The sequence below is a fragment of the Prosopis cineraria genome, unplaced genomic scaffold, assembly GCF_029017545.1.
Source record: "Prosopis cineraria cultivar Desert tree isolate PC_DT_omini unplaced genomic scaffold, ASM2901754v1 PC14, whole genome shotgun sequence".
NCBI classification, from domain to species: Eukaryota; Viridiplantae; Streptophyta; class Magnoliopsida; order Fabales; family Fabaceae; genus Prosopis; species Prosopis cineraria.
The window spans coordinates 1,342,193-1,357,396 of NW_026555345.1; the positions used below are offsets into that span (position 1 = coordinate 1,342,193).

General features: G+C 27.6%; 2 protein-coding genes across 2 annotated transcripts; both read right to left on the reverse strand.

Annotated features, from left to right (window-relative positions):
* Nucleotides 1-2,105: 2,105 nt before the first annotated feature.
* On the reverse strand, nt 2,106-2,920 carry LOC129293885 (indole-3-acetic acid-induced protein ARG7). The gene has a single exon (XM_054932008.1). The coding sequence runs from the start codon at nt 2,833-2,835 to the stop codon at nt 2,392-2,394; it is 444 nt and encodes a 147-aa protein (XP_054787983.1). The 5' UTR covers nt 2,836-2,920; the 3' UTR covers nt 2,106-2,391.
* Nucleotides 2,921-10,621: 7,701 nt separating this feature from the next.
* Nucleotides 10,622-12,345, reverse strand: LOC129293529 (uncharacterized). The gene is made up of 3 exons (XM_054931539.1): nt 12,154-12,345; nt 11,993-12,058; nt 10,622-10,875 (listed from the first exon to the last, which is right to left on the reverse strand). Exons 1-3 carry the CDS (start codon nt 12,199-12,201, stop codon nt 10,828-10,830), a joined length of 162 nt encoding a protein of 53 aa, XP_054787514.1. The 5' UTR covers nt 12,202-12,345; the 3' UTR covers nt 10,622-10,827.
* Between the last annotated feature and the right edge of the window lie 2,859 nt (nt 12,346-15,204).

The following is a 15,204-nucleotide window of genomic DNA, read 5'->3' on the forward strand; positions in this document are numbered from 1 at the left end:
ACTCCCTCCATCTTAAAGTATAAGATATTTCAAAAAAAAATTAACGTCTTAAAATATAAGATACTTTGATAAAAATAAAGTTTCATTAATAATTTTTTTTAATACTCTCTCTATCCCTATATATAATATATTCACGCATACCAATAAAAGTTAGTTATTTAATTAAAAATACAGCAACATTTTAATTTTGTTCTTAATTATTGTAAATAAAAAATGAATCTCTTTTTTAAAAGTAAATTAATAAAAGTACTTATATTTTTCTCTTTTCAATTTAATAAAAGTATAATAGTTCATTTATTAAAAAAAGGCCATATAACCCCTTATATTTAGGGACAAAAAAAATATTCTAAAAGATTTCTTATATATAGAGACGGAGAGAGTATTATCCTTCTTATATATTCTCTTTTTTCAATATTATTTCATTAATAGAGTATTCAATAAATGGTATTTTTAAAAATTTATATTTTTTTAAAAAATAAAATTGTAAAGTGTATTTAATAAATTTTATTAATATATAGAAATTTATTTAAAAATATTTCATGCTTTGAAATGGAGGGAGTATTATGTTGATATAGATAAATTATACTCTCACTGTTTAAAAATATAAGACATTTTTAATTAAATCTCACCCCTTAATAAAATAGGCACCTACTTTTCAACTAACTTTATCTTTTTATATTTATCATTATTAAATATCATACAATAAATATAAAATAATCATTAATAAGAATACTTTAAAAAAATAATAATTATATTTTAAAAAATTAAAAATATTTTTTATTTTTTCATTCAATTCTTTAAAGAAGGGAGTATATTATCTCCGACAAGAATCTTTAACATTTCAACTAAATCTAATAAAAAAAGCTGTCGTTGGGTACAAATTGCAAAAGGATAGAGTGGTTATGCTTATACTTTCACAAAAAAAAAAAAAATCTCTCTCTTCTTACCTTTTTGGTACATCATCAGTACTCTCTCCCCCTCCTCTCCCTCTCTCTCTCGAGTACAAAGTACAAACATCCCACGGATTTAATTGTTTCCCTTCTAAGTTTACATATTATTAACCTTCCTTTTTATGTGAATGAATAGCTTTTAAGCCATAGATTATCTGCGAAGAAAATCAAGAAATGTGTGGTTAATATATTATTATTTATTTAACATTACATGAGAGGGGTGAAGGGCAATGGAAGTGGGGAATACCTAAAAAGTTCAATATGTATTTTTCAAAAGTTAATTACTTTTGCAACGAAAGATGATATGATACAGAGAAACGACGTGGATGATAATAGTTTTGTTCTCTTGCTGCTTACTTTTATCATTACTTTTTGTATTATGCTTACTCCAAAGATACTTTTATGAACTTATAAATTAAATCGGGCATAAAAAAGTTTGATTAGATAATGCACGCCCTCTCCCTTCAACCGAGAGTGGCTGGTGGGCCAGCCAATCCGCCACCAGTGGCAGATCTACAACATCCACAGTTCTGTAATGACTGATAAAATAATAATACTCCACTCAAATCTTTTTCTCTTTAAATAATATATATTTAGTGATTTAATTTTATATAATTTTTATTTTAATTTTTAAATTTTATAAAAAAGTTTAATAATTTAAATTTAAGTTTGTTGGTTTTATTTAAATAAATTTTTATATTAAATTTTTAAATATTAATAAAATATTGTAATATATTAACATATTAAATTTAATTTTTTTTAAAATACTTTTCTCACCTTAAATTATAAGATGTTTTTAAATAAAATTTTATATATCAATAAACCTTATTAAATACACTTAATAATCTTATTTTTTTAAAATAAAAATATAAACTTATAAAAATATCTATCATTCAATATATTAAAAAAAAAAAATAAAAATTAATTATAGAAAAAAAAATAATATTAAAATTGAGATATAGAATTAAAGTAATGATTATTGATAAAAAATAATTATTTTAAATTAAAAATGTTAAAATTAAAGAATTAAAAAAATACTTTATAAAATTAAAAAATTAAATTAAAATTTTATATAAAATTAAAGAACTTAAAACATACTTTAATATTATTTAAATAATTTAACTTTCGATAAAATTTATTTTTAAAAAAGGAAGATGAGGGAATCTTAAATAATATTCCATTCAACTCGAATCCACTAATTAACAAAATTTACAATCCAAATCAACCGACGGAACCCCTTTAATTCGTTTCGACTGGGGACTGATCGGTGTTTTTCCCACCCAACCATCTTCTCACTCTACTAACGTAATCTCTGAAACAAACTCATCGGAACGATGAAAAATAAATATATATATCAGTCGTGAAAAAATTACAAAAAATATAATTAGTCAATTATGCTCTGTCGTCGGACTCTCACATCCCGACCCGACCCATGTCAGCTTTAACAGATGGGCTCCTCATGAAGCAAGGGCCAAGATTCTCCCGCCAAGTCATAATTACTTCGGACGTCCACGTGGCAGCGTCTCTGGAAATCTTCGAGGTTCACGAAGCGGAACGAGCGACCCGACTCAGACCGTGAAACGACCCGGAGGACCTCCTCGAACATCGACTCGTCGCACGGGATCGTCAAGGGGCCTTGGTTGCAGAACCCGTACTCCTCCTCGGCCCGAGTTAGAAGCTTGTTGAAGATCGGGTGATTCAGGTACGTTGCGCGCACGATAAACCTCCGGCAGCTGGGTCCCACGCAGACAGCCACGTGCCCGGCCGGCACATCGGACGGTGTACGAACAGCCGTTATGCGAGCCTTCTTGCGCCACCGGAGAAGCATCTGGCGGATTCGAACAATGTGTCGGATTTTGCTGCACTTAGCGGCGGCCGGCGACATTATTGTTTTTCAGAGAAGCGATCGCAAGAGAAAAGCGCAGCAGAGAGAGAGAGCGTGGAATTTTTTGACAACGGTATGCGGAAAAGAGGTGACGGTTGAGTGGAATGCGAAGGAGGTTGCAAACTATATAATGTTAGGCAAAAGAAAGATGACCCTGTGATTGTAGATAATTACGAGATTGTGTGTGTTGGCCTCGTCGTTTTTAGCCCATGTGATGTCAGAGGGGGGAGACAGAGATCATGTGACTTAGCCCACTAACTTAAAGTTTCAATGTTTTTTTTAAAAAAAAATCATCATCAATATCCTTTTATATATATAGATATATATATATATATATTATAAAATTAAAATGATTGGCACCCTATTGCAACAATGTCCCCATTTGTAACGTCATTTTTTATTCAATGCGCTGGAGCTAATTGCAAGATTTATATATGAATTTTAAAATGTAATAAGTAATATGTAAATTTGCAGAATTGTTTTATTAAATATTTTATATATCAATGCATTTAGTATAAACTGGCAATGTAAAATGAAAACTTATGTGTCTGAATAATAAGGGAAGCCATGATAGAAGAGTTCATGTTTGGTGGTTACTTTTTGGGGAAAAATGTTTATGGACGTCAAATCTTGTAGCTGGGTTCTTATCACATGGTATCAGACAAAATTATTGTGAAATTTGTGGACAAAGATCTGAAACTTTGAAAAAAAAAAAAATCGTTACTAATATTTGCTCCCTCCGCTTTTATATATATAAAAAAATTATATTATACGGTTTAAAAAAACTACTTAACCATAATAATTATGTATGAAAATAAAAAAATAAATTAAAATACCCTATATTAATTAATATAAGCATACATTAATTATTTTTCATTAATGTAAATTACAAGGGGTGATTTAAAAAATGTGTAATAAATATTTATTAAAATATATGATTTTATTTATATAAAAATAGTAATTTCTCCTATAAATAAAAACAGAGGGAGTATGTTATTTGATCCTTATTATAACACATTAATCAATGAAATGTGATTAAATTTTTAACTTTATCTAAAAAATAAAAAAAATCAATTTTACCAGTATTTAAATAGAAACCTTTTAAAATTACATTACATTATCTCTCATAAAAAATAAATTTAAATAGATGTAATATTAAAAAATAATTAATATTCTATCAGCTAATTATTTTTATCGAGCATGTTTGATTTTATTTGAGGTATGATCAGGGCACTAAATGTATGCACTTTTTTAAATAAAAATTTAAATATTAATTTATTGTGTTATGATAAATTAGTTACATTCGCCAAGCCCTAAACCTGTTGGTTTTCATCAAAAAAACTTTCAATAACAATCATCTATTGCTTTTAAATGTTTTATAATAAGAATGGGAGGATGAATGTGTGTGTGAGAGAGCCACCATCATCATAAGTGCAACTTCACTATTAATGTTTAAGTTTAACTACATTGTTTTGTAAATTTTAAACCAGCTTAATTACGATGAACCGGATCTAATTCCTTTCATAAAAAATGTTTCCATGTTTAATATTAATATATATCAACATAATATTAAACTATAGACAAAAATATATTAAGTATTATTTTTATTACTATTTCCAAAAAAACAAAGACAGATTGTGATATAGTTTGAGACATAATCCCCCCTCTATTCCATCGGATTGGCTAAGCTGTAATAATTAGTTTTTGACAAAAATTAATCATTTAATTTTTATAGTTTTGACTAAATTATAACTCAGTTTTTTAATTTTGACTCGTTATAATTCAGTTTTTGAAGTTTTAATTTAGTTATAAATCAGTCTCTAAATTTTGTCTTTTATAATTTAGTCTTTGAAGTTTCATTCTCTTAAATATTGGTCTTATATTTGAAGAAATAAAATTATAAAAATTAAAAATATTTTAAACCTTTAATATTTATTTATAAATATTAAAAGGATTTAATAATTTAAAATATTAGTAATAAATTTTAAAATATTTTTAATTTTTATAATTTTATTTTTTAAAATATAGAAACCAATATTTAAAATGTTAAAATTTTAAAGATTGAATTGTAAGAGACAAAATTCAGAAATTAATTATAATTGAGTCAAAACTTAAAAAACTGAGTTATATTAAGTCAAAGTTTAAATATTGAATTACAACTAAGTCAAAACTAAAATTATAAGATTAAGTGATTAAATTTTTTTTAATTTTTTATATGTAGGAATTTCGTTGGGAAGTTATAGACAAGTTCAAGTAGAAGTAAAGAGACACGGCGTGTAAGACATACATCTGCTTCAAATCAATTATTTATGAGAGAAGCAGATGCTTGTCTTTGAAGTGCATTAGATCCACACCACAATCCCCAAACATAACTTTGCTCCAAATCCTCTAATCCATCCCCATCTGCCTCCAAAATAGTTTTGTATTTGCACCTTTGGTGTTTTTAAATAGACAAAATTTATTCATATTTTAAAAATTTAAAATTACGATAAAAAAAACAAGATTATTAAATTTTACTTGAATTTTTAAGAAACTCTTTAAAAAATTAATCAAATTATAATAATTATATAGAGCTGCATTACTAAAATTATTTATAAATCGCTTGATCTTTTCAATCTCCCATCCTTGGCTAATATAGGAATTGTAGCACTCTCATTTTTTTTTATTTTGTTAATATATATTGATTTTGGTATATTGGATTTCTTATCTCCCTATTCTGTCATTATTTTTCATCTCTTCTACATATTTTTTACTCTTTTCATTTAAAAATATAAAGTATTTTTTAAAAAATTAGATATTAAAAAATGTTATATATTTTTAGTCTTTTGAAATGTAATCATTATTTTTTAAAAAAAATACCCTTATTGATAGTAACTTTATATTTATTATAGGGTATTTAATAGAGGTAAATATAAAAAAATAAAGTTAGTTTAAAAGTAAATAATTACTTTATTAGAGGCAAGATTTGATTAAATATGCTTTATATTTTTAAATAGAGGGAGTATGCTTTACATTTAAAATCCACGTATTTCACTTAAAATCTTATGCAAACTAATATACTATCTTCTAATAAAAAAATTTCATTGATTATTAATATCTTTTGCATAGTTCAGTAAGGAAATATAATTTAATAATCAATGTGATAAAATAGAACAATACATTTATTTTTTAAAAGAGTCGTTATGAATTTAAAAAAAATTAGATACACTTTATATTATGCAATAAAACATATATTTATATTAAAAAAATATAATATACTCACAAGAAAAACACTAAATAAGAGAGTGCACGCCAACCATCATGAGGAGAATTTTTTTTGGGGGGACGTTCGTTAATCATTATAATTAAAAAATAGGAAACTTAAGATTGAGAAATAATCGATTGAACATTGATTAGCGGCGCTTAACATTTAAAAGGCCATCAACTAACAAGCCAATAATTTTGCAGTCTTGAGACTTTGGATTCTTTTTTAGCCTCGTAGAGTTGGAGACTATCATTTCACTCTAAAATGTTATAAATTATTTATTACTCTCTCTGGTTTTATTTTATAAAATAGGTGAGAGAAGAATTTTTTTCATCTTATTTATAAATCATGTGATTAAATTTTTATCATAAGATTTTTATTTTACACTTCATTAAATGTTGAAAAGAAAAAAATATATTATTAAAATATGCATATTTAATAGAAGTAAAGTTGGTAACTTTTAAAATTTAAGATAGAATTAATAAGTTTTAAAAAATTTTTATACTAATCAAACATATTGAAAGTAACTTTAAATAAGATAAAAATAATATTTAATAAATAAAAATTAGAATCATGAAAGAGATTCCGTGATAAGTGATAACAAATTGAGCTGAGGTCAAATTGATGTGTGTTTAAGAATGAAGTAAGAGAAAATTAAAGAGGAAAGAGACAAAACAACAAAGACAAGATCAACTGCACTTTGTTTTGTAATGTCTGATTATCTTAATCTCACGATTTCCCTGTCTCCCCATAATCTTTCTAGCACAGTAATCTCGATTACTTCTAGATTTAACATTTTTTGAGATCTTGGAATATATGCTGGACCCCAGCACAAACTTGATATGCTTTTTTAAAAAATAACTTGATAGAATTATTTTGATTAAATGATATTTTTTATTTGAACAAAATTTCAAGGAAGACGTTGAAAAATTAGAGTGAAGGAAAAAAAAACTCCCTCCATCTCAAATTATAAAATACATTTAAATAAAATTCACATATCAATAAACCTCATTAAAGATACTTAACAATCTTATTTTTTTTAAAATAAAAATATAAACTTTTAAAAATATTCATAATTTAATATATTGAAAAGAGAATGAATAGAAATTAATTATAGAGAGAGAAAGGATAATGTTAAAATTGATATATTTAGGGAGACCTTAATTTACCTAAGATATCTCATGTTTCAGCATGAAAACATTCCTTCAAAAGTGCTCTATAATTTGAGACGGATAGAATATTAATGAAAGTAATAATTAAGAACAGAGAATTTAAAAAGGGGATTGGATCTAGCAAAATAGGTTAACTTGCAAAATATTGAAATCAAGATTTAGATATTCACTAAAAAATATGCTTACATTTAATATCTGATTGTATTTTAAACATTATTGTCTCTAGTATAAGGACAACTATGTACTCTTTTTGTTTTTATATATAAGAGAAAAATTATATCACACAGTTTAAAAAAATTAGTTAACTATTATAATAATGTCTAATAAACTAAAATATTCTATGTTAATCAACATAAGTATGCATTAATTATTTTATCATTAATACAAATTATTAGGGATAATTTAAGAAATGTGTAATGAATGCTTATTGAAATAAATAATTTTAGTCATTAAAAAATTAAAAAGTGATAATTTTTCTTATAAATAAAAATAGAGGGAGTATTTAATAAAGAAAAACAAAAAAGGAACGGAATCAAATGAAAATTGCACTATCTATATCTCTTGGGATAATAAAAACTCTCTTCGTTAAAAAATATAAAGTATTTTTAAAGGATAAATGTTAAAAATATAAAGTATTTTTAATTTTTTTAAGGTATAATTATTTCTTTGTTTTAAACTACCCATATTGATGATTGGTTTTATATTTATTATAAGGTGTTTAATAAGAATAAATACATACTTTATTTAAAAATAAAATTTAATTAAAAATATTTTATATTTTTTAACAGGAAGAGTATAAAAAAAAGTCTTACCCATATTATCAAAAAAAAGAAAGAAAGAAAACAAAGAAAAGTCGCACTCACGGGGCATGAGTTATAAATATCATGATTTGTTGTATGAGACTTTATAGATATACAAATATAGATTGCATTTGCTTAAGAGTTTCTCTGTTTTTTTGTTTTTGGGGGGGGGGGGGGTAACTTGCATATCACTTTTGTCCTGGTACAAAATTGCAAGGGCTGTCCTGGGATTTCCGACTGATATAAGTCTGGACTGGGCTCATCACTGTTATGACACTCTTTCAGGCTTTTTTTGGCCCACTTGTCTTAACAAACGCACTGAGCAAATTTACAGCACCCCGAGAGAGAGAGAGAGAGAGAATTAGTATATGGCATAACTTATAAACCCATTTATTCCAAATATTTGTTTAGCTATGGGTGTAAACAAATATAGAATAACATTTCTTAACTGAGCTCTTATTTAGATATTTTATAATTCAATTATATAATGTCTAGGTTTTGAACAGTATTTATAGTCCCTGCAGTTGCTGCTGCTGTTTAACTTTATATATATATATATATATATATATTTTTTTAATTTTTTACATTTTTAATATGGTTTAAATGTTAGAACAAATGAACAATGATTGCAACTTTTTTTAATTTTTAAAAAGAATAATAGAACTTTCAATCTCTTAAGTTTACTTCAATTATTTATTTCGTTATTTAAATTTAATTTTTATTAACTTAATCCCTTGCGTTTTCTTAAATTATTATATTAGTTCTTTAAGTTTTAACATATAAATTAACTCTCAAACTAATATAATATATAAAGTATATTAATAACTTGACATGCATTTATATGTAACTGAGTGAGGATGAATTGGCTCTCGAATCAATTTAATTTTAATTAATATAATCTCTTCCATTGTATTCTTTATTTAATTTTATAATTTGTTTTTTACCTACTTAAATGTAATTCTTTTTATTAATCTACATGATTACTATCAATACTTTGTTATCTATATCAGCAGATTTTAACAGTATTGCATTCTCTTTAAATAATAAAATCAAATCAATGAGGTAAAATTATGGGACCAAATTGGTAAAAATTAAATTTGAGAGATCAAATTAATAGTTAAGACAACTTTAAAAAAAGACTAAAAAATTCCTTATCTCTTTTTAAAAATTAGAATTATTATATCTCCTGTAAAAGGATATCTAGTTTTAACTTTATATTGGTATGAATTTTTTAAAAAGGTGAAATTATTAGTTTTTTATAGAATGGGAAAATATATCTGCAAAATTTTATAATTTTACTCAATTTTTAAATACTTACAATTTATTTTATTTTAATTATGTCCTTTAAATTTTAATCAAGTAAATTTTTTAATGTCTTAAGGTTAAAATCCTTAAATTTGTTCTTTAAAAAATCAAATTATTAGCATTTATATAAAATTAATTACATAATTTTTGTAACTCAAAATTTATGTAATTAAATTGTATTTTAAATATTTTCTTATACATATAAAATTTTTATAAAAATTAATAAAAATGTAAATAAGGTATTAAATTAAATTTTCTGTAAACTTCAATAATATTTTTATTTTATAAAATTTAATCATTCATTATTAATTTTAACCTTCAAAAATTAACTTATATAATATATTAAATTATAAAAATTTAATTAAAATAAAATAAACTGTAAGGACATAATTTAAAAATCAGTTAAACCATAAAGATTTGTGTGTGTATTGTTCCTCCAGTAAATCGCTACTCTCATTTTAACAGCTTTAAGAAGTGTTCAAATGTTTACACTTTACAGCCTATTTATGGAAGAGTAGTATATATAAACTTTAGTATAGACTATGGAAGAAACTCAGAAATTTAGAACATATATAATATAAAAAAAAATTAATAATTTTAATAAATTGTATTATTTATAAACTATAAATAACAACTTTCATTTTTCAAAAACCATACAAAACACATTAATTCCTTTTTAAAAAAAAAAATACATGAGGTGCAAGTCATCCATAATATTTTCACAATCATGAAAAATAAATATTTTTTGAGAGAACAAAAGGAATTGAGAACGGCATTTAATCCTTACTGTCAATATTTCATTTAAATGATTCATATTCCTCCCGTTTAAAAATGTAAGATATGTTTTAATAAATTAAATATTAAAAAATATAAAGTATTTTAATCTTTTAAGGTGGAATCATTATTTTTTTTACAAAAATACCTCCATTAATAATGACTTTATATTTGTTGTAAGGTATTTTATAAAAATAAATATAAAAAAATATAATTAATTTAAAAGTAAATAATTACTTTATTGGGAAGTAAAATTCAATTAAAAATGCCTTACATTTTTTAATGGAGGGAGTAATTCAATTTCCACCCTTCCAAGTACTATCAATAAAAAGTTTAGAATCTAAATCATCCAAATTAACATATCAATTTCCCACCCACTAAAATTGATCAAGGTTCCTATCAATGATCTTGTGACCAAGGCATGGCAGGCAGAGACACAGGAAGCACTTGACAACGTAAATTTGCGCCTCAAAAAACAAAACAAGGGCTAATTATTCTACCATGTTAAATCATGACTATAGAATTTTCTTTCGATGGGTTACTCAACTCAAAAATGCTGTACCATAATTCAAAGCTTAATCCCAAAATCTTGGGAGGGAAAAAATAGAAGGAGAAGAATTGGTAAAATTCCTTTTCACAGATTATTTTTATATTCTGTTCCATGATGGGCAGTCACAAGGATCTATCTCATGTGCTTTCAATGATGAGACTTCGCTTCAGCTTTACTCTGAGACTTAGCTTTCGCCTGAAATTTGAAACAAATGAATTGCAAAAGGAAAAAGAAAAGTTAAACGTTATACACACACACACACACACACACAGTCCCTTCGGGGACATACAATAAAATGTGTGTGTGTGTGTGTGTGTGAAAATATCATACATCTTTGACAGCAGCCAGATAAGCCAACAAAAGTTCAACCAAGCACAATGGACATTAAGGGAGAACGCAAAGGCAACCTCCTCTAAGCAAGAGGCAAAACCCTGCCTAATTTAGAACGTGACGGAGAAAATGGAACGAAACAGAGGACCATCTAACAATTGTATCAAGATCATCATCCACAGCTTGATTCCCACAATGAACAGCACAGAACACTTAATTCTAAGAGATTAGGCTGTTAAAAGAAAGACCAAATAATAATGTAAATGCCTTCAGGGTCTTATGTGTAGAGAAAACACCAGACCTCTGTACAAGTCATACCATGTTCTGAAAGTTGATTTTAAATAAGTATTACTGAGCACTAGAGGGTCAGGTACCATGTCAAAATATCATTACTAACAAAAGTTTACGCTGTCAAGAACAGGACATAGATGTTTAGATTAATCTCTTTAACATTAACTAAGAATCGAAGGGTTTTTAATCAATCTGAGAACAGGTCAGCGTGAAGACGGTGTCAATCACAATCTGTGAGTTAAAATTTAGTACTCATCAAACTAAGAACCTTAAATATGTGGCTAAAAATCTATTCAGATAAGCCACACTGTGAATCATTATTATATAGAAAAAACAGTCCGGCAGATTCCTGAGGATACCTAGTCTATTAATACATCACAGAGAGAGCTAAGTGCAGCTAATAAATAGATAGCCAGTAATCACATTGGAGTAATAAAGTAGCCAGATGGAGTCATTGAACCTTATTAGTTATTACACGCATGTATTTGTTAGTAAATACAACGAGAGTTGCAGTTCAGATCAAATTTTTTATTTTAACTCCATTACGAAAATAAAATACATGAATTCGTTGAGCAAATGCCAACACGGAAAGGAAATGAGACCTTGATCGTCAAATCTAAACGCATTATGAAGATCAATACGGATTACAGAGTTCACAAAGGGATAAAATGGAAGAATGTGAAAAGAATACCTTGAGGATCTTGAGCTTGATGTTTCCATAAACGAGGCCGAATGAGAAAGCAGAAGCTCGAGCAACCTGCGAAAGTAACAGATTTTTCCATATATACACATTTCGCTACCATTTTTTCATATGGAGAAACAAACAGGAAAAGGGAATTTCAGAGAACGGACCAAAGCTAGGGTGCTGGTTCCTGAATAAGGTCCGGGAGGCGGCGCCATTGGAAAATTGTTGTTGTGAGCTTGTGGCGGAACAGAAGGAGGAGACAATTCCGAGCAACGAGTCTGGCTCAATTCCCGGATATCAAACCCTACGATCGGAGAGGGAGCGATCTCCAAGCGAGACCGATTAGTAGTGCGCACCACACTCCCCAGCCAAAAACGACGTCGTTTGTTCCGTTATATTGATAAGAAATAACTGGGGAAAAAAAAAGTCAAATTTCTTAAGACCTGTTTTTGCCTCAATTCTCGAACCCTTGAAAGATGGTAATGCAATGAAATACAGTGAAATGTAATGCAATTCTTATCATCATTGATATGTTTGGTATGTTATTAAGAAGATTGAGCAAAAAATTGTTATTTTTATATTTAATCAAATGAAATAATAATAAAAAGGTCCAGAATGACTCTCAATAAAAAAAAGTAACAAAAATTGATCTCACCTCCACATTGCTTGTCTTCTTCATCAATAAAAATCACAACCACAGGTCTAAAGCGACAAGTACAAACACATATATGGATCAAAGAAATGTTGATTACTATGACATTGTTTCCTCCTCCAACTTGATTTTTAACCAGTCCTTCGTCGCATAGTAAACCTCGTCCCAGCCACAACCTTCATCTTCCTCTGGCCCGACAACCGTTTCTTTCTTCTCTCTCTACCTTCAAGGCTTCCACGTCCGAAAATGGGGTTGGAGCTTCAGGTTCAGCAACTGCAATGGAAGCGGAACCCCAAGCGGAACAGACAATCAGCCCAAAAGCTTTCCCTACTGTTGCTGGAGAAGCATGAGAACCCTGCTGGAGATAATGGATCTGTTGCGGCAATGGCTGAAGAAGTGAAGGTGGTTCTATAATTTCAATTGGTAATGTACATTCCATCTTCCCTGTGCAGATCACCAAATGCAAAGATTTGGGTTGAACTCTGATGAACTGGTTTGAAATCCACTTTTCACGACGACAACGATGGCACCTCTATCATGTCCTCTATTGTTTTTTAATGATTAGAAGGAAAAGGTAGAACAAGTTGACTGCTCAAAAGCCCGACGGAGAAGAGCAAACGAGGAAGAAGGATGGAGGGGGATGACAGGGAAGGATCCAATGATGGGGGAGGGAGGGAGACAGCAGAGAAATGAAGGAGAAATGTTGAGGGCAAATATTGTCTTTTTATCTTTGATTATTGGGGATAAAATAGGCATCTTAAAGGGGATTGCTGGTATTCAATGATCATTCATAGCCCCCTCTCTCGGAATGTTCAGCACCAAAAAATGGTCAATGGATATTACCAATGCAATGTTTACTGCTATCAATAAACCCAACAAAACATACTTGGAATGGCAATGGGGAAAAGAATCCCATTGCAGTGGCGCAGTAGGATTGAACCAAACAGGCTGTTAGGTATTTGAATAATTTAATTGTGTTAGATTTCACTCTGTTTTAAGGTGGCGACTTCTTTCTTTTTTTTTTAATACAAGGCCACTGTTAAGCCGAGCTTGCTAACAGCCGAACATTGAAGTATCTATAACAATAGTCCATAGGAGAAGCATGTGAAATAATCAATTATTCTTCCACGTGTTGAAGTTCATAAGCTAGTTTAGGTTCTTGCACACGATCAAGACATTCCAAACCATATTATCATTTGGCTAGCTTTTCACTATCATTATCGTTTCCCAGATAGCCAAAGGATGGGTTTTTTTTTTTTTTTTTGTGGCTTAGTTTAGCTCCAATTGTCACTCCATTTTCTAAAATCTTCACACGAGAACACCATTAAAGACTCACAAATGTGCAAGGCACAGGAAAATTAAGTCAAAAGATAACAAGGTCATACATTCTAGCAATAGGTCCTTGAAAATTCTAATATATATTAAAAATATCAAGGGATACTTAATGAGCAAGTCAATCCACATCGTAGTTAGTTTTTTAACAAATGTGATTTACGCTGAAGATCCAATGCTTTGTGTGATAAGATCTTTAATATTTTCGAAAAATGAACACTTTTTTTGTGTTGATGGAGAGTATTAATTCAAGCTATATAGTCCATATCTTCTTCCTCGTCGACTGCTCTTTTTTTTTCCCATCATCACCAACTATGCCTCCAAAACAATCGAGCTTTATTTCTGGCCAAACAAAAAACAAACAGAATTTTATTTAGCTTTCTTGGGGAAAAGGAAAGTGAACTGTCTAAATATGTGAAAAGGAACGCTCATATCTTGTTGGAGGCAAGTTGAACCGTAATCCAAAAAAAGAGATGAGATCGATTTGAAATACCATGCACGATATGACGGCATACATTGCGAGAATTTTTCTTACATATCTTTTTCATCTAAAAATATAAAATATTTTTAATTAAATTTTATCATCCAATAAAATAGTTACCTACTTTCAAACTAACCCTATCTTTTTATATTTATCCATATTAAATACCTTATAATAAATATGAATTCATTATCAGTAGGGGCATTTTTGCAAAAAAGATAATGATTGCACCTCAAAAGATTAAGAATATTTTACATTTTTAAATATTCAACTTTTTAAAAAAATATCTTGCATTTTTAAACGAAGAGAGTATATATTATATGGACTAATTTACCGCTACTATGATTTAATGATATACCTATCAGCCTAAAATGTAAAGCACTTTTTAGCTACTTCTTTTTAACTACTTCATAAATATTAAGAAAATTAATTCTTCATATTTTTATAATAAAAATTAAAAATATATTTCAAGGAAACTTTTCTCTATTTCGTATCTCTCAGTATCTCATTAATTTTATTTTTTTTAGTTTAATTGGTAAAAGTTTATCTAGCAAAATATTTATTTAAAAAATTATTAAATTTTAAAAATAATGACTCAATAAACTAATATAGAGATTCGAATTGTATAACTTTTTCTGTATAATTTAAAATTTTTAATGTTTTGATATAAAACATATCATTTTGATATTTTAAATTTATCTATACAAAATTTTAAGTGTCAAGAGAATGAAGTGGGTGTTAAAGGTGGAGCGT